This window comes from Triturus cristatus, chromosome 12, assembly GCF_964204655.1.
Source record: "Triturus cristatus chromosome 12, aTriCri1.1, whole genome shotgun sequence".
NCBI lineage: Eukaryota > Metazoa > Chordata > Amphibia > Caudata > Salamandridae > Triturus > Triturus cristatus.
In genome coordinates this window covers 237,954,659-237,973,162 of record NC_140595.1, presented here as the reverse complement: position 1 = coordinate 237,973,162, position 18,504 = coordinate 237,954,659, and the positions used below count along the sequence as shown (strand labels likewise).

The window sequence follows — 18,504 nt, the reverse complement described above, 5'->3', positions numbered from 1 at the left end:
GTTTTAAAAGCTCTTGCTGCCTCCTTCCTGGCCTCCAGCAATTTTCAGCAACAATAAATATGTCATGATAACTTCGGTGATTAATGTTCTTCCTAGAGAGAGATTGGAATTTTGTCTAGTGGAAGTTTTGACTCATGGAAAGGTAGCTCAGAGGGTTAGTGTGCCTGCTGCAAAGAACATGTACCATGCAGATCACAAAGTTCACATAATGTAAATAGGTTAGTGGGCTACTGCTTTTGTCAGAGAGATCCTTTTGTTACTTGCAGTTTATACGTTAAAATCCTAACATAGAACAGTGAGCTAATAGCTGTTATCTAAGAGCTGCATACAAACTGCAAGGTATAAATTAGAGTGTTATGTTTTTTCCCCAGTCTTTGATTATCCTAATGTTGCAAAAAGTGTTCTTTTGGACAGAAGTCTATTCTGATTATTAAAGAGAACCCCCAACCATGGTATTTCGTTTTAAATTCTCCAATCACTATTAAACTATGCGGCCCACTAGTATGGTTGTCATGTGACTCCTACACCTTGTAGTCCTTAGTCTTATGTAACATTTTCTATACAGTGATTTACACACATATTGATTGTCTCTGTGTAATGTGTGTGATGTAAAGTGCTCTGACAACCTACAGTGGTATGAGTGGTGCTGTAAATCAAATTAAATGCATCTGATAGAGAGTGTGGGTATGGAGACTTGAGGGGTACTGTTAAAGGGTAGTTGTGAGGGAATCCATGGCAGAGGTGGTCATTGGGGGGCACTAACAAACATTAATGCACAGGGCACCACCAGTGCTACAGACAGCCCTGCCCTTGAGGCCAGTCTGCCTCACCCATAGGTACCTCCATTGGCCTTGTTTCAGCAGTAGAAGCTGCAACTCACCAGGGATTGGCAATGCAGGATTTGCACGCAGACCAAACTAAGTTCACAAACTTCACGTTCTCTCTGCTTCATTCACAAGCACTTTTAACATGTGCTGCCTGCTGTGGGGCCACTGGAATTAATTATGCAGCAAAGGAGGACAAAATGATGCTGCAGTGTTGACTACATTATGCATTAAAAAAGGCTGCAGCGTAATGCTGTATGTTTTCTGATATTTTATTATTTTTGACATTTATACACATGCTAAGTCTCTGGAAAGATTTTGTCTCATTAGTACCAGTGGAACATACAAATGCACCAGTGAGAAAGGTGACCAGTCAACCTTTGCAATAAGCCATCCCCTCTGCAGCAACACAAGTCACATTGTTTATTAACTTTTGATACGTTTGAGCTTTAAACAATTTATTAGTTTAAATGGTTAGATCATGCAGCAGATCTTGCATTATGAGGCAAATATAGCAGAGCCATGATTATATAGAAAACATTTGCAAACTAGGATATTTTGCCATTCATGTTTGAACTGCTGTTGTGGAAAAAGGGAGAAGTGCTGATGACAGAAACTCCATGGCTCGGCGACAAATGGTTTGGGCTTCCACCTTTTATCATATTTGGGACATTCTGTGATTAGAAGCATATTCACTTTGTGAATGTATTTTAATGTCAATAACTCATTATAACCTTAAATAATCATGTGTATCCATTGGTTGATTAAACTGGGCAGTGAAATGCCAAACAAATACAAAAAATTGGGATGTTTGCGCATTCTTGCCACCCCGCTGGCTCTGCCCACTGATCCAATCCTTGGGTTATTCCCACCCTCTGATTCTCCGCCCACAGTTCCCCTACTTTTTTTCCCCCACTTGGTAACCTGCTCTTTAAGGTCATCATCTACTATTTACTGTGCTTTGAAAGTTGATACAATTGAATATGTAATGAAAAATCTGCTGTAAAATTCACCATTTTGGTCTGTTGTTTTCCAAAAAAAAGAAACCCCCCAAACCCTCCTATTAGCGGTCGGGCTCGCTCGCAACGCTCGCTCACTACGCGCTGGACGGGGGCTGGTCTGGCGACATTTGCCAGGGCTGCTTTCAGTTTCCAGTCCGGCCCTGGCTGGGCCAATGCCCTCCTAAGCCCCCACGCCAGGCTGGCCACAGATTGTCAAAAACATCACCTTTGCAGCTCCTGCCCCCCAGTTACCGTGGCTTTGAGAACGAGGGAACAGTGTTTGTCCATTTTCATGATCCCGGGCCTTTTTCGGTCGGCAGACCGCTCAAGTCTTTAAGTGCGACCTTGATAAGCCCAGGGTGTCAACCACTCCAGTCGAAGCTCCTGCCATCCCCATCCCAGAAAGAAGAAGGTTGGCTGCAGTGTACCTGGGAGACAGCCCAAGCCAGCGTGAGATTGCGGCCAGACACCAGCAACAATTTGGTAGGGAGTGGTGATAAATGTACAGGGCCAGGGCCGGCTTTAGCACTGGTGGCGCCCAGTGCGACAATGTTTTTTGGCGCCCCAATGACCACCTCAGTCACGGATACCCTCACTACCACACTTTAACAGTCTCCATAACCACTCTCTCAGATGCATTTTATTCATTTTATAGAGTCACCCATAAAAGTGAGGGGTGTCAAAGCATTTTAGATAACACACACATTACACAGAGACAATCAATCGTAGGTCTGTAAATCAGTGTATAGTAAATGTTGCAGAGTACTTGGTCTGGAGAAGCACTAACTCTGAAATTAAAATGTAACACAATGGATTGGGGCTCTCTTTAATAGCAAGAACCGTTTGTATCCAAAATAACCCCTTTTTGCAAAATTACAATAATGAAAGTCTGGGGAAAAATCCATAGCTCTAATTTATACCTTGAAGTCTGCACGCAGTTCTTTGATGACAGTTAATAACCCTCTGCGCTACCTTCAAAACTTCCAGGAGTCAAAACTTCTACTAAGACAAAAAACTCCAATCTTGCCTGGAAGAACATTAATCACTGGAGTTTTCTTGACTGAAAATTGCTTGAGGCCAGGAACGCGGCAGCAGATGCTTTTAAGCAAACAGGCGCCCCCATGTGAAGTCAGCACGCGGTGCGGTGGCACCGGTCGCACCACCCTAAAGCCGGCCCTGTACAGGGCACTGGCTCGTGACAGCTAAGTAAGTACTTCAGAGATTGGAAAATTTGGTGATTAATTTGGGTAATTCGTATCAATTGCAACACCAAAATAACAAACTAGTGTAACATTTCTTTACAACAAAATTAATTTCTAACCTGCAGATTAAAGGGTATATGCAGGCTGACACTGAGATAAAACAGCTGTAATTTGGTATAGATTACCAGCTGCATTTTATTAAACACTACTAAAAAATATTTACAGGAAGGTATGGTACAGTAGGAAAGGGCGGAAGGCAACTTAAAAAAAATCACATAGTACCCTATGTCAGGTGTGCGTGGTGTATTTAATCCAGGTACTACACTGCATTTACTAAAACGAGATTTTCGTTTTGTACCATACATTTTCTTAATCCACTGCTCCTTATAAAGTGTCACTGAAGGTATCACATAGCACTCATAGGTGACTTGAAAACATAGGAATGAAAACTTGGCAGCTATGTTTGGGCCGTGCTGGTGACGGTAGGGTGACTCTGGTCAGTGGTGACGGAGATAGTGTCACTCCTAGTAGTTGAAAAGTCACTCATTATAACACTGAAGTTATGAAAACGTCACACATAACAATCTGAAACCTTGGCAGCTATGAGCAGCAACACTACATCCACTTCAAACTCAAGAACAGCAACATTGGTGTAACAACCAAAGCTTCCGTCTTTAGAACTGGGGAACCGAGTTCGAGTCTCGGCATCGCTCAACATCTTGTTAATGTGGGCTAATCACTTGATCTCCCCATATCTACAAAAATACACAAATAAGAATGTGCCCTTGTGTAATATACCTGGTGCTCATGTAAGCGCTCCAATACCTTCGGGTCGACGTCACGCTAAATAAAACTGCAAAAAATAAAAACATCTCTAAACGGCGAGGAATCCACAAGGATCTGTCGGACGGCTGAGGTACGAGATTACTCTACAACCCATGACCACCACTGCATTTTACATAAAGCCCTTTGGATTGGTTGAAATGCCTACAAAGCTGCAGTACTAGCCCGGTATAAGGCTACGAGCTCCGCCTTCTTCCAGATGACACCTAGAGTGAGTACAGCTATTTGATTGGCTGTCATACAACCCGGAAGTTATGAAAGACGTAAGTTTCGTCTCTCAAACAAAGATTAACTGATAACTGTGGTCTGGTTAAATTTATGGACAGACCATGTAATTAAAGAAAGTTGGTGTCTTTAGTTCAGCCTTTTTGGTCAGCAATGGAGAGCAGCGGACTTCTGCACCAGATTCTCAGCCTACGCCTCGTTCCCCGCGTTGGAAATGCTACTATCTGTCCCAACTCTGCTTCACTCTGCTCCTTCCCTGGTGAGACTTTGTTGCCTACAGCATTAGCAGAGATTGGAGAATAGTTAGCCGGCTCGATATCAGGATTTATGTGTAGATAAAATAAATGACTTGCAATAAAGCCTCAGATGAGTGTTTTGGGTTCGACCATAAGCTAAATTACTAGTAATATAGAAGATGATTACTTGAATAAGAGGTAAGGTACACACCTTAAAGGGTATTGCTATTGTAAATGCATTTCATATAGCACTTACGGCCCCTGACAAGTTATTGAAGAACTTTTTTGTGTGTGAGAGAACCCAAGATTAGTAGTTGGTAGGTTAGTCAAATTTCTGTTTATCCTTGTGCATTAGTTAGGTTTTTTCTCTTGATTTCATGCGTGTTTTGTAGAGTTTGGATTAGGGATAGAATTATAGGAATGGATTTGAAAAGGGGGACTTTGGTGTAGGGATATAATGATTGGAATGGAATTGAAACGAGGAAGTAGTACTTTTCTTTAATCAGTAGTGGCGGTGTTTGCCTGTTAGTTGGGTGGCATGGCTAAATAGAAGGGTTGAAAATTTGACAAGGATGTTTGGGAGTTCATAGTAGTCAGAAAGGTTTGGAATGAGACAGAGGAACGGAAGGGATTTTCTTTTGTTTTTTAATATCAAATTGTAATTATATATATATATATATATATATTTCGACACTTCCAAGACTTGCTCCTTCTGCTCTCCCCGCCCTTGGTAGCAGGATCGCAAACACTTACAGAGCGCGCCGGACCTTTAGTCACAATTAGTTACAAAATCAAACGATCACTCAGGTGGTTTCTCCAAAAGTTTGATGTTTAATCCAGTAACGCTTTTCGATTGTCGCGCACTCTTGCTCACACACTGGATGTGAGTAACCCGGCAGAATACATAACATTTCTCTGACATAAAGAGGGGACAAAACAGAGAGCTGTAATACACCAGAGAACATGGCATCCATTTTGGAGTGCGCAAATACCCACTGTCATGGTACCTAATACTTCAGTTTAAAGTCAACATTATGATGTGTTATATTCTGACATATCTATAAATCCCATAGTGTTATTGCATATAGGTTCATTGTTATCAGTCACAATAATACCTACACAAATCGCTCTCACCGGATTGGATGTGTGTTTCTAATGGTTTATGGCACCCATCTTGAAATGTCTACTAGACGTCTGTATTTCTCATAGTGAGATACTTGGGTTGTAAGGAATGTGGTATAAATATGGGCTTCATATTCTGGGAGAAATGCCTCGACCCGTGTAGGGACTAAGGTTAACCAGTCTCAATGTGGGTATAATACACATGCAAATCAAGGTGATAATTGCTATGGACTGTCTTTTCATAGGATAGTTCTGTTGGCATAGTGCCCCACTTTACCCCTCACACAATATGTCAGCCATAGTGGCAAGAATCTCAGACCCTCGGTCTAGGTCCACTCTCCCCCCGCAGCTCTGCTGTGCCGTCTCTTGCCTCCAACCTCCTTGGGAGGTTCGAGGCTGCTGTCCGCTCCCGCGCCTGCTGCCTGCTCCAACTGGGACCAGACTGCCTGCAACCACCGTAACCTTTCTCAGTTTTTTCTTAATTTTTCCCTGTTGTGCTACTTTATTGTGCCCATCTGTGTCTTTCTCTAATTCCACCTCTGTTTTTATTTTCTCGTGCCTGACTGTTCCTTTCGCCTTTTGCCACTGCTGTTCCTGCGGCCCTTCCCCCCGGGAATTCCCCCCCACCGGAATTCCCCCGCTCCTGCCTCCCAGCCTCTCCTCCCTCCCCTACTTAATGGCGGCCAGCGCCAGGAACCCTGGACTTCCCACTACCCATCGCTACGACAACACCACCCTCCTCACACTTAACCCTGGAAGACTTAGAGAATGCCAACAGGTCTCGCCGAACAAGACCCACGGCCAGTTCTCCTGCCTCCACTGCCACCAGACCCTCACCACCACCCCGGCCTCCAATACCGCTGACGCCAGCACCGGCGACACTCTAAAATGCATCCTCCTCAATGTACGCTCCATACACAAACACGCCATGGAAATCTGGAACCTACTCTACTCTCTCTCGCCCGACATCGCCTTCTTCACAGAGACCTGGACCAACGTATCCTCTGCCCCCGACATCAGCTCCGCCATCCCAGATGGATACAAGATCCAGAAGAAAGACCGCCCCAATAACTCAGGAGGGGGGCCTCGCCATCGCCCACAAGAGCACCCTCGGCCTCACCACCTCCAGCGAAACCTTCCGCTCCGCCGAACACCTGCACTTCCAGATCCAGACCACCCCCTAAGCCACACTCCGAGGAACCCTCGTCTACACACTCCCCAACCCCCGAATACCCTTCGCCACCACCATCACTGACTTCATCGCACCCACGCCATTGCCTCACCAAACTACATACTCATTGAACTTCCACCTCGACAACCCCAGCGACCCCAACTCCACTATCCTTCGTGACAACCTCGCCAGCATCGGACTTAAACAACTCGGCAACACACCGACCCACAGAGCAGGACACACCCTCGACCCCATCTTGGCGGCAGGGAACAGCATCCAATTCAGCCACACAACGCAACCGCCATAGATCGACCACCACTGAGTGCACTTCGCCATCAACAAACCCAAGGCACCCAAACCAGCCCCACGCCCACCACGAAGGAACTGGAGCAAGGTGACAGACGAGCAACTTAACTTCACCCTCACCCAAGACAACCACACCTGGGCACCCGACGCAAACGACGCAGCCAGAGAACTCTACACCTGGATCTCCGACTGCGCAGATGTGCTTGCCCCGCTACGCAACCCCGACAGACAATGCCCCAGGAAAGCCGCCTGGTTCACCAACGCTCTCCAAGAAGCCAGACGCACCTGCAGACGCCTGGAGAAGAACTGGAGAAACACCAAGACAACCGAAAACCACACCAACTACAAGGACGCCATGACGGACTACCACAACCAGATCAGAGCCACCAAGAGGAACTTCATCCACAACAAAATCCTGGCCAACTCCACCAACTCCAAGGAACTTTTCAGTGTCATTCAAGAATTCACCAACCCAAGCAGCGAAGCCACAGACATCACCCCATCCCAAGATCTATGTGACAAGCTTGGAACCTATTTCCACCTCAAGATCAAAAACCTCTACGACAACTTCGACAATCCACCAGGTGCCACAGACGGCCCCTGCCCCCAAAAACACCAGCCAGCCCACCATCTCCAACTGGAAACCGATCACGGCAAAGACACCGCCTCGACCATGAAAAGCATCTACTCGGGGAGGGGGGGGGGGCCCACCGATCCCTGCCCCCCTCACATATACCACAGAGCCGCGGCTGCCATCGCACCCGAACTACAACACATCAACACCACCTTCAAAACAGGCACCTTCCCAGACAACTGGAAGCGCACAGAAGTCAGACCTCTACTCAAGAAGCCCACAGCTGACCCCACCGACCTCATGAACTATCGGCTCATCTCGCTCCTCCCCTTTGCAGCCAAAGTTACAGAGAAAACAGTTCACAGGAAACTGACACGATTCACTGAAGAGAATGCCATCCTCGACCCGTCCCAATCAGGATTCCGAAGCAACCACAGCACAGAGACAGTCCTACTCAGCGCCACAGATGACATCCGCACCCTTCTGGACCAAGGCCACACCGCAGCCCTCATCCTACTCAACCTATCAGCGGCCTTCGACACAGTCTCCCACCGCACACTAGTCGCCAGACTACATGACGCAGGCCTACAAGGAACAGCCCTGGACTGGATCCGATCATTCCTCACTGGATGAAGCCAAAGGATCAGACTCCCACCCTTCCTCTCCGACCCCACGAAAATCACCTGCGGAGTCCCACAGGGTTCATCCCTGAGCTCCACCCTCTTCAACATCTACATTGCCCCCCTCGCAGCCATCGTTCGATAACACAGCCTAAACATCATATCCTACACCGACGACACCCAGCTCATCCTCTCCCTCACCAAAGACCCCACTACTGCCAAACTCAACTTCCAGAAAGGAATGCAAGACGTCGCAGTCTGGATAACCAACAGCTGCCTGAAGCTCAATGCTGAGAAGACAGAAGTCCTCGTCCTCGTTACCACCCCTTCTGCATGGGACAGCACCTGGTGGCCAACCACCCTCGGGAGCCCACCTACCCCCTCAGACCATGCCAAGAACCTCGGCATCGTACTCGACTCATCACTCACAATGAACCGACAGGTCAACGCCGTCACCACCAGCTGCTTCAACACCCTCCGCAAGACCTTCAAGTGGATCCCCCTTGAGTCAAGGAAGACAGTCACCTACGCACTCATCACCAGCAGACTGGACTATGGAAATGCACCCTACTCTGCAAACTCCAGACAATGCAGAACACCGCCGCCAGACTAGTCCTCGGCATCCCCCGACACGAACACATCAGTCAACACCTACGAAATCTCCACTGGCTCCCTGTGGAGAAAAGAGTCACTTTCAAAATCCTCTCTCACGCCTACAAATGCCTACACAACAACGGACCCAAATACCTCAACGACAGAATCAACTTCCACGTACCCAAAAGAAACCTCCAATCTTCCAACCTCGCACTGGCCGAAACCCCACGCATCCACAGAGCCAGAGCAGGCAGAAGATCCTTCTCTCACATTGCAGCCAAGACCAGGAACGAGCTACCAGCAGATATCAGACGCGCCCCCCTCCCTGAACACCTTCAGGAAGACCCTCAAGAACTGGCTCTTCGGCTAAACAGAATTGCGGACCCCCCCCTCAGCGCCTTGAGACCTTCACGGGTGAGTGGTGCGCTTACAATTTCCTGATTGATTGATTGAGAATCTGGAATGCTCAGCATACTACCATCATCTACACATAACACTTATGATACCGCAATAATAAACAAAGGAAAATTGTATGTTCTGCAAAAAGCAACCTAGCCAACTGCATGTTCGCATATCATTATTCTAAATCTAGTGGTGTACGTCTAGTGTTTAACTAGATTCATTGTGGAATAATTGTGATAAAAATAGGATTCAAACGGTTTTTATCTTATCTGTGATGTGCCCATCACCACTTCCATGTGATATTCGAAGAAGAGTGTAGGGACCCCTGATGATAACACCCTTTGTGAGATGGTCGCTTCCTTTTCCCCTGTGATATGAAAGAAGAAAAGAATTTATGCAATTCATGTAGTATGCATATGACAAAATCAAAAACATATATACACACAAATGGAGAACATATCCGACTTAAAATATATACAGATTTTACACAGTTGTAGGATCCCACATCTAGTTACCAAAGAAAATCTGATTCTAGGTGTATATACTTGCTAATGTTCCTAGTTTTCCTGTAGGTGGATACCTAATTCTTCATCTACTTTGTGCCCCTTAGGGAGTCTGAATTGGAGATTGAGAATGTGCCAGGACTCCCGTTTCCTAAGCTGTAGGGTTCTGTTTCCACTTCGATAATTCTGGTGTACCTGCTCAATGATGAAATACTGCAGTAGGGAGCTGTTGGATAGGTGGTACTCGGCGAAATGCCTGGCCATCAGGTAGTGTGGGTCTTTCTTATTTATTGCCCGCATTTGCTCCAATATTCTTTTCTTTGCGGGAAAGATAGTGCTACTAACATACTGTAACTTGCCAGGGCACTCCAGTACATAGATGATGTATGCGGAGCTACATGTTAAGAATTGGGTAATGTCTCTTGCACCAGTAGGTGTTTCATAGGTTTTTTTCATGTAGCTTGTCTGGCACGCCTTTCAGTGGCCACATGGGAAAAAAACCTGTAGACCCCGTTGGAAGGTGTGCTGTTTTCTGGTTATATCCCCCTTGACCAGTATGTCTCTAAGGTTTCTACTTTTCCTGTATGTTATCATAGGTCTTTTGGGTAGATCTTGTCCCACTATCGGGTCACTCGTCAAAATGTTCCAGTTATGTGCCACTATTCTTGCGATTTTCTTAGATTCTAAATTGTAAGTCAGAATGACCCTGGGTGTAGCATCTTTGTCAATATTCGCATGTTCCTCCAGTTTATAGAGGATAATTTCTTCCCATGTGATTCTACTTGCCTTGTCTCTGGCTCTATTCAGAACCCACTTGGGATAGCCTTGTTCTGTAAATCTTTTCATCATGTTTTCTTGCTCCATCAGATAGTTGTCCTCAGTGATGCAGTTCCTCTTTGCTCTCAATAGACCCCATATGGAATACTCAATTTTAGGGTTTTTGGGTGACTACTGAGAGCATGCAGGAGACTGTTGCCAGCAGTTGCTTTCCTGTGTAGTGTGGTTTTAAGTTTGTTGTTCTCCACCTTGACTTTAACGTCTAGGAATTCAAAACTTTCCTGACTTATGGTGTAGGTAAGTTTGAGGTTGTATTTGTTTCTGTTCAGGTCGTCTACTGCTTTTACTGCACTTGCCTTGCTGCCTTTCCATATGACAAAAATATAGCGCAGCCAGTTCTGCTTCTAGACTTTTCAGGATTTCCTCCTCACAAAGCTAGGGGCAAAACATGTCCCCATAGCAGTTCCAAGAACTTGCTTGTAGATGGTTCCATCAAACACAAACATATTATTGTGTAGACAGAAATTCATCATTTCTAGTAGCATGTGTGTGTGGTCATGGTAGCAGATTTCTCCATTCTTCAGGAAGTGGTAACATGCCTTTATACCCAGAGAGTAATCGATTATTGTGTACAGGGAGTTGACATCCATACATATTAACAGATAGTCATCCTCCCATTTCATGCTCTCTACTTTCCCCAGGGATTCATTTGTATCCCTTATATATGGGGGGAGTGCACTGACATAATCTCTGAGGAAGTGATCTACATATTTTGATATGTGTTCCTCTAATCTTCCTATTGACAAAACAATCGGTCTGCCTGGTGGTACGCTGGCATTTTTGGGAATCTTCGGTAGAAGATAAAACACTGGCAACTTGGGATAATCTCGTTTCAGGTAGCAGTATTCCTCCCATTGGAGGATTCCGCTATCTTACTAGCCCTTGAGCTTGTTCCATCTACAGATAATGCTCTCATTATACTCTGTTATCTGCGCTTTACATAGAATTTGGTATCATGCAGCTGTCTCATTGCTTCAGTTCTGTAAGATTCTCTGTCCCACAGTACAATGTTGCCCCCTTATCCGCTGGATGTATCATGATATTCTCATCCTCTGAGAGTGTTGTAATCCCTTTTCTTTGTTCCTTCGAGAAGTTCTCTGATACGTTAGTCTTTTTCTTCTGGAGGCATAGTTGGATCAGGTCATTTGTCGCAGTGTAGTGGAATGATTCTATATTATCATGTGCTGTATTCGGTAAAAAGGTTGATTTAGGTTTAAAACCTGTCGCTGCTTACCGGTTTGTTGTGACTCCCAATATTCAATCTGTATCTTCTGATACCATGTCAGACTCTACAAGGAGTTCTTGGAGTGTTCTTACCTACAGCCGGAAATATGATCATCTCTATGAGAAAATGGCACAAGGAGTACCACTGGAACCAACACTAGGCACTGCAAGTGGTTCAGAATCAGTGGCAAGCAGTGACACAGAGGCAGAGCGGTCTATCTCATTGACAAGTACATCATCTATAGGAGAAGTAGTTGTAAAGGCAAAAGCTACTTTTTTGGACGAGTACCATCTCCTCAGAACTGGGAGACAAACACCATGTGCCAGCCAACCTCCAAATACACGAGGAAGGGGCAGGAACCAGAGGGGCAGAGGAAGAGGAAGAAATCTGGAAGAAACCGATGGCGTAGAAAGCGACTCCAGCAAAAGGAGCAAAAGAGGAAGAGGCACATGGTCCATGGGAAGCAAGAAAACTGGCTCCAAGCAACAACAGTGATGGATGACGAAACGTTGAACAGAACCATTGTCAACCTCTCCCATCGTCCCCTTTCCCTTTTATTGAAAAAGACACTATGCCTGGGCCTATCCTTCTGCCCCTCGGATCATTTTTGCTATCCAAACACCAGAATTGACATCTTTAAGTTTGTTAGGAAACAAAAACTTAAAAAGTGGCATCACTTGAAAGGAAACAGAGGATCAGAGGTTAATAGTACTGAAGACCAACCCTCTGAATACACCAATAACAATCCCTACCTGGCCATTAAGGACATAGACACATTAAGAACACTCCAAGAACTCCTTGTAGAGTCTGACATGGTATCCGAAGATACAGATGGAATATTGGGAGTCACTACAGACGGGTAAGCAGCTACAGGTTTCAAACCTAAATCGACCTTTTTACCGAATACAGCACATGATAATATAGACTCATTCCACGACACTGTGACAAATGATCTGATCCAACTACGCCTCCAGAAGAAAAAGACTAACGTATCAGAGAACTTCTCGAAGGAACAAAGAAAAGTTATTACAACACTCTCAGAGGATGAAAATATCATGATACGTCCAGCGGATAAAGGGGGCAACATTGTACTGTGGGACAGAGAATCTTACAGAACTGAAGCAATGAGACAGCTGCATGATACCAAATTCTATGAAAAAACGCTGATAACAGAGTATAATGAGAGCATTATCTGCATATGGAACAAGCTCAAGGGCTGGAAAGATAGCGGAATCCTCCAATGGGAGGAATACTGCTACCTGAAACGAGATTACCCCCAAGCAGCCAGTGTTTTATCTTCTACTGAAGATTCCCAAAAATGCCAGTGTACCACCATGCAGACCAATTGTTTTGTCACTAGGAAGCGTAGCGGAACACATATCAAAATATGTAGGTCACGTCCTCAGAGATTACTTCTCTGCACTCCCCGCATACATAAGGAATACAAAAGATTTCCTAGGGAAAGTAGAGAGCATGAAATGGGATGATGACTATCTGTTAATATCTTTGGATGTCAGCTCCCTGTACACAATAATCGATCACTCTCTGGGTATAAAGGCATGTTACGTTTATACCCAGATCGAGGCATGTTACCACTTCCTGAAGAATAGAGAAATCTGCTACCATGACCACACACACATGCTACTAGAAATGATGAATTTCTGTCTACACAATAATATGTTTATGTTTGATGGAACCGTCTACATGCAAGTTCTCGGAACTGCTATGGGGACATGTTTTGCCCCTAGCTTTGCAAATCTTTTTCTGGGAGTTTGGGAGGAGCAAATCCTGAAAAGTCTAGAAGTAGAACAATGAGAAGGAAGAGTGATCAAATGGCTGCGCTATATAGACAATATTTTCGTCGTATGGAAAGGCAGCGAGGCAAGTGCATTAAACGCAGTAGACGACCTGAACAGAAACGAATACAACCTCAAACTTACCTACACCATAAGTCAGGAAGTATTGAATTCCTGGACGTTAAAGTCAAGGTGGAGAACAACAACCTTAAAACCACACTACACAGGAAAGCAACTGCTGGCAACAGTCTCCTGCATGCTCTCAGTAGCCGTCCCGAATCCCTGAAATGGAGTATTCCATATGGGGAGCTACTGAGAGCAAAGAGGAACTGCAGCACAGAGGGCAGCTATCTGAGGGAGCAAGACAACATGATGAAAAGATTTACTGAACGAGACTATCCCAAGTGAGTTCTGAATAGAGCCAGAGACAAGGCTGGTAGAATCACACGGACAAAACTCTCCTCGATAAACAGGAGGAACATGCAAATACTGACAAAGATGCTGCACCCAGTGTCATTCTGACTTACAATTTAGAATCTAAGAAAATTGCAAGAATAGTGGCACGTAAATGGAACATTTTGACGAGTGGCCCGATATTGGGACAAGATCTACCCAAAAGATCTACGATAACATACAGGAAAAGTAGAAACCTTAAGAGACATACTGGTCAAGGGGATATAACCAGAAAACAGCACACATTCCAATGGGGTCTATAGGGGTTGTTTTTTCCATGTGGCCACTGTAAAGCGTGCCGGACAAGCTACATGGAAAAAACCTATGAAACATCTACTGGTGCAAGAGACATTATCCAATTCTTAACATGTAGCTCCGCATACATCATCTATGTACTGGAGTGCCCCTGCAAGTTACAGTATGTTGGTAGAACTATCTTTACCACAAAGAAAAGAATATTGGAGCACATGCGGGCAATAAATAAGAAAGACCCACACTACCTGATGGCCAGGCATTTCGCCGAGTACCACCTATCCAACAGGTCCCTACTGCAGTATTTCATCATAGAGCAGGTACACCAGAATTATCGAAGTGGAAACAGAACCCTACAGCTTAGGAAACGGGAGTCCTGGCACATTCTCAATCTCCAATTCAGATTACCCAAGTTGCACAACGTAGATGAAGAATTAGGTATCCACCTACAGGAAAACTAGGAACATTAGCAAGTATATACAGCTAGAATCAGATTTACTGTGATTAACTAGATGTGGGTTCCTACAACTGTGTTAAATCTGTATATATTTTAAGTCTGATATATTCTCTATTTGTGCTTATTTATGTTTTTGATTTTATAATATGCATATTACACAAATTGCATAAATTATTCTTTCATATCACGGGAAAAGGAAAGGACCATCTCACAAAGGGTGTGATCATCAGGGGTCCCTACCCTTTTCTTCGAATATCACGCGGAAGTGGTGAAGGGCACATCACAGATAAGCTAAAAACCCTGTTAGTCCTATTTTTATCACAATTATTTCACAATGAATCTATTTAAACACAAGTCGTACACCACTAGATTTAGAATAATGACATGCAAACATTCAGTTGGCTAGGTTGCTTTTTGCAGAACATACGATTTTCCTTTGTTTATTATTGCGGTATCATAAGTGTTATATGTAGATGAAGGTAGTATGCTGAGCATTCCAGGTTCTCGCCACTATGGCTGACATATTTTGTGAGGGTAAATTGGGGCACTATGCCAACAGAACTATCTTATGAAAAGACAGTTCGTAGCAATTATCACCTTGATTTGCATGTCTTTTATAACCACAACGAGACTGGTTAACCTTAGTCCCTACACGGGTCGAGGCGTTTCTCCACGAATATGAAGCCCATATTTATACCACATTCCCTACCACCTAAGTATCTCACTATGAGAAATACAGACGTCTAATAGACATTTCAAGATGGATGCCATAAACCATTAGGAATACACATACAATCCTATATGCAATAACACTATTTGATTTATCGATATGTCAGAATATAACACATCATAACTATTGGTTCTGTGTGTGAGGGCATGAGTTTCTAAGTGGGTCTGTGAGTAAGTGCATGAGTATCTGAGTGGGCCTGTGATTGAGGGCATGAGTCTGAGTGGGTCTGTGAGTGGGTGTGTGAGTTTCCAAGTGGGTCTGTTAGTGGGTGCAAGCCTCTTAGTGGGTCTGTGAGTGGGTTGTGAGGTTCTCAGTGGGTCTGTGAGTGGGTGCATGAGTTTCTAAGTGGGTCTGTGAGTGGGCGTGTGATGTTCTGAGTGGGTCTGTGAGTGAGTGCATGAGTTGCTCAGTGGGTCTGTGAATGGGTGTGTGATGTCTGAGTGGCTATGTGAGTAGGAGAGTGACTCAGTGGGTATGTGAGTGGATACATGAGCCTCTGAGTGTGTCTGTGAGTGGGTGCGTGAGTCTCTGAGTAGGTCTGTGAGTCTCAGAGTGAGTCTGTGAGTGGGTGGATGTGTCACTCAGTGGGTCTCTGAGTGGGCATGTCAGTCTCTGGGTGGGTGCATAAGTGTTGCAGTGGGTTTATGAGTGGGTGGGTAAGTCTCAGAGTGGGTCTGTAACTTGTGTGAGTGCCTAAGTGACACACTGAGGGTGGGTGTATAAATATATGTGTGTAAATATGTGTGTGTGTATGTGTATGTGCGTGTGTGTGTGTGTGTGTGCATATACGTGTGTGTATATATGTGTGTGTGTATATATGTGTATATATATGTGTGTGTCTGTGTATATATTAATATATGTGTGTGTACATATATTTATATACGTGTGTGAATATATATTTATATAAATATGTGTATATATATATTTGTGTGTGTGTGTATATATGTGTGTGTATATGTGTATATATATCTGTGTGTGTGTGAGTATATGTATGTGTATTTATGTATATGGATATATATGTGTATTACCTACTGGCAGTCGCCAGTAGGTAGTTATAGTTAGGACCTATTTTCCATAGGAAATCCACAACATTCTATTTGGAATAACGTTGGCGCCGATTGACGAATCTTCGCGAAATTTTCCAGACTTTTGGCCAGCTCCGGTCCGCTCCTATCCTGAAAATTTCACGGTGATTCGTCAAGCGGGGGCCGAGGATTTTCCCATAGGGCCTGTTGACGCAGCTACAGCCCGAACTGCTGAACGGAATTACACCAAATTTGGCAAAGAGGTAGTACTCAGTTCAGACTCGTGCCTTTTGCTTAAATGGTGTAAATCCGTTCAGTAGTTCCTGAGAAAATTAGAGTTAAAAAGATAGATATATCTGGGCGGAGCCTAACCACACATCTCATCGTGAGATCTGATTTGCTGTCAGTACTTCATCCAAGAAGTGTTGGCAGCCACCTTGCGACCAATATACATGATAGCACCTCATTAAAAAGCATTGCAGTTAATAGAAGGTTTTAAGACTTTAGTTACATTATAAATCATTTGTTGATGGTACCATACTCATTTTAGGAATTGTGGTGTGTTCTAAGGTGATTTTACCATGTGAAAAAGCCTTCTGCTGTGATATCATGAATCATGTTTGAGAGAACTATTTTCTCATGCTTTTCCCACAGAGGTTTGGAAGGTGATCTATAAGCTAAACTGAGAGCATATTTTCTGTAAATTCACATTATCTTTCTCAGTCATGTGAGAATGAAGTTTGACATTCTCAGTAAAACATGTAATCCAACAATTAAAACACATTCAAAAATAGAAACTAAAAATTTCAAAACAATGGACATACCAATACCAGTTACAACAACCTATTCAGTAATTCTAAGATCCACATACACATCCACTCATTCACCAACAGTCCTATACAGTCACTCATACATGTACTCACTCATCATATGTATTCAAACACCTATACATCCTGTTACACAATGACATACTTATTTATACAGGAGCTCTTCCAATCTCTCACTCTCACATATACTCACTTATATACACCAATAGTGACATATACTAGTTTAAAACATATGTAGCTCATAAAGACACTATTGAGACAGTCATTCACTCACTAACACACCCATACACACACTCATCCACCCATACAGTCCTGCACACATGCTGTCTTCAACACATACAAACAGTGAGTCACTCATTCATGCATCTATGCACTACGTAATACTCCCCACCGAACCATACAGACACTCAGACACTCATACTGATACTCAAAAAACCAACTAATAACCTATATAGACTCTCATGTAGCTACTCATCAACTCATGCAGCCACTTATACACAAAGTGAGAGACTGATACAGATATTTACATATTTAAACATTACTCACTAAGCCATGTATTCACTAAGATACACTTAGTCAGTTATACAATCAATTTTTCAAAAACAAATCATCCATTTAGACACTTATATACTCATTTATTCTTCCATCGATCTTGAGATATACATATATAAAACATATTTAATTTTCAGAAAAACACACATTCACTGGATGATGTCATCAGTGATGTCATTTGAGATGTCATGAGTGATGTCATGAGTGATGTCACTGACCATGTCATGAGTGATGTAATATGTGATGTCATCAGCAGTACATTGCGGGCACGCGAGTTATAGTTAGCTGAACTAACTATAACGAGGGAATTTCAATGGTTTTGTACGAGTGGAAAGTCCAGCTAACTATAACGCCCCTGAAACCTATGTTTTTTTCACTGGATTTCTAAGGTTTTTTAAATGCTAATTCCTAACTATAACGTGCCTGAAACTTATGTTTTTTTCAGTGAATATATATATATCTACTGGCGGTCGCCAGTAGATAGTTATAGTTAGGACCGAGTTTCCATAGGAAATCTGAAAATTCTATTTTGAATAACTTTGGCACCAGTTGACGAATCCTCGCGAAATGTTCAAAACTAATGGGGCGCTCCACTCAGCTCCTACCCTGAAAGTCTCGGGGTGATTCGTCAAGCGGGGGCTGAGAAAAAAGGGGGGTCCCAAAACGCGTTTTCCCCATGCATTTTTCCATAGGACCTTTAGTCGAAGGTACAGCCCGAACGGCTGAA

General features: G+C 43.9%; 1 protein-coding gene and 1 long non-coding RNA gene across 2 annotated transcripts in view; one reads left to right on the top strand and one right to left on the bottom strand.

Annotated features, from left to right (window-relative positions):
* The window catches only part of LOC146775782 (uncharacterized), an 86,586-nt gene extending 82,591 nt beyond the window's left edge, over positions 1-3,995 (bottom strand). Inside the window, exon 1 of the long non-coding RNA XR_014972417.1 lies at positions 3,826-3,995. This is a non-coding gene — a long non-coding RNA (uncharacterized LOC146775782). The remainder of the gene's footprint in view (positions 1-3,825) is intronic.
* A 76-nt stretch (positions 3,996-4,071) lies between these two features.
* TMEM170A (transmembrane protein 170A) overlaps positions 4,072-18,504 on the top strand; it is a 178,816-nt gene continuing 164,383 nt past the window's right edge. The window contains exon 1 of the mRNA XM_085637537.1: positions 4,072-4,354. Within this exon, the coding sequence (XP_085493663.1) occupies positions 4,249-4,354 (106 nt within the window). The 5' untranslated portion in view covers positions 4,072-4,248. The remainder of the gene's footprint in view (positions 4,355-18,504) is intronic.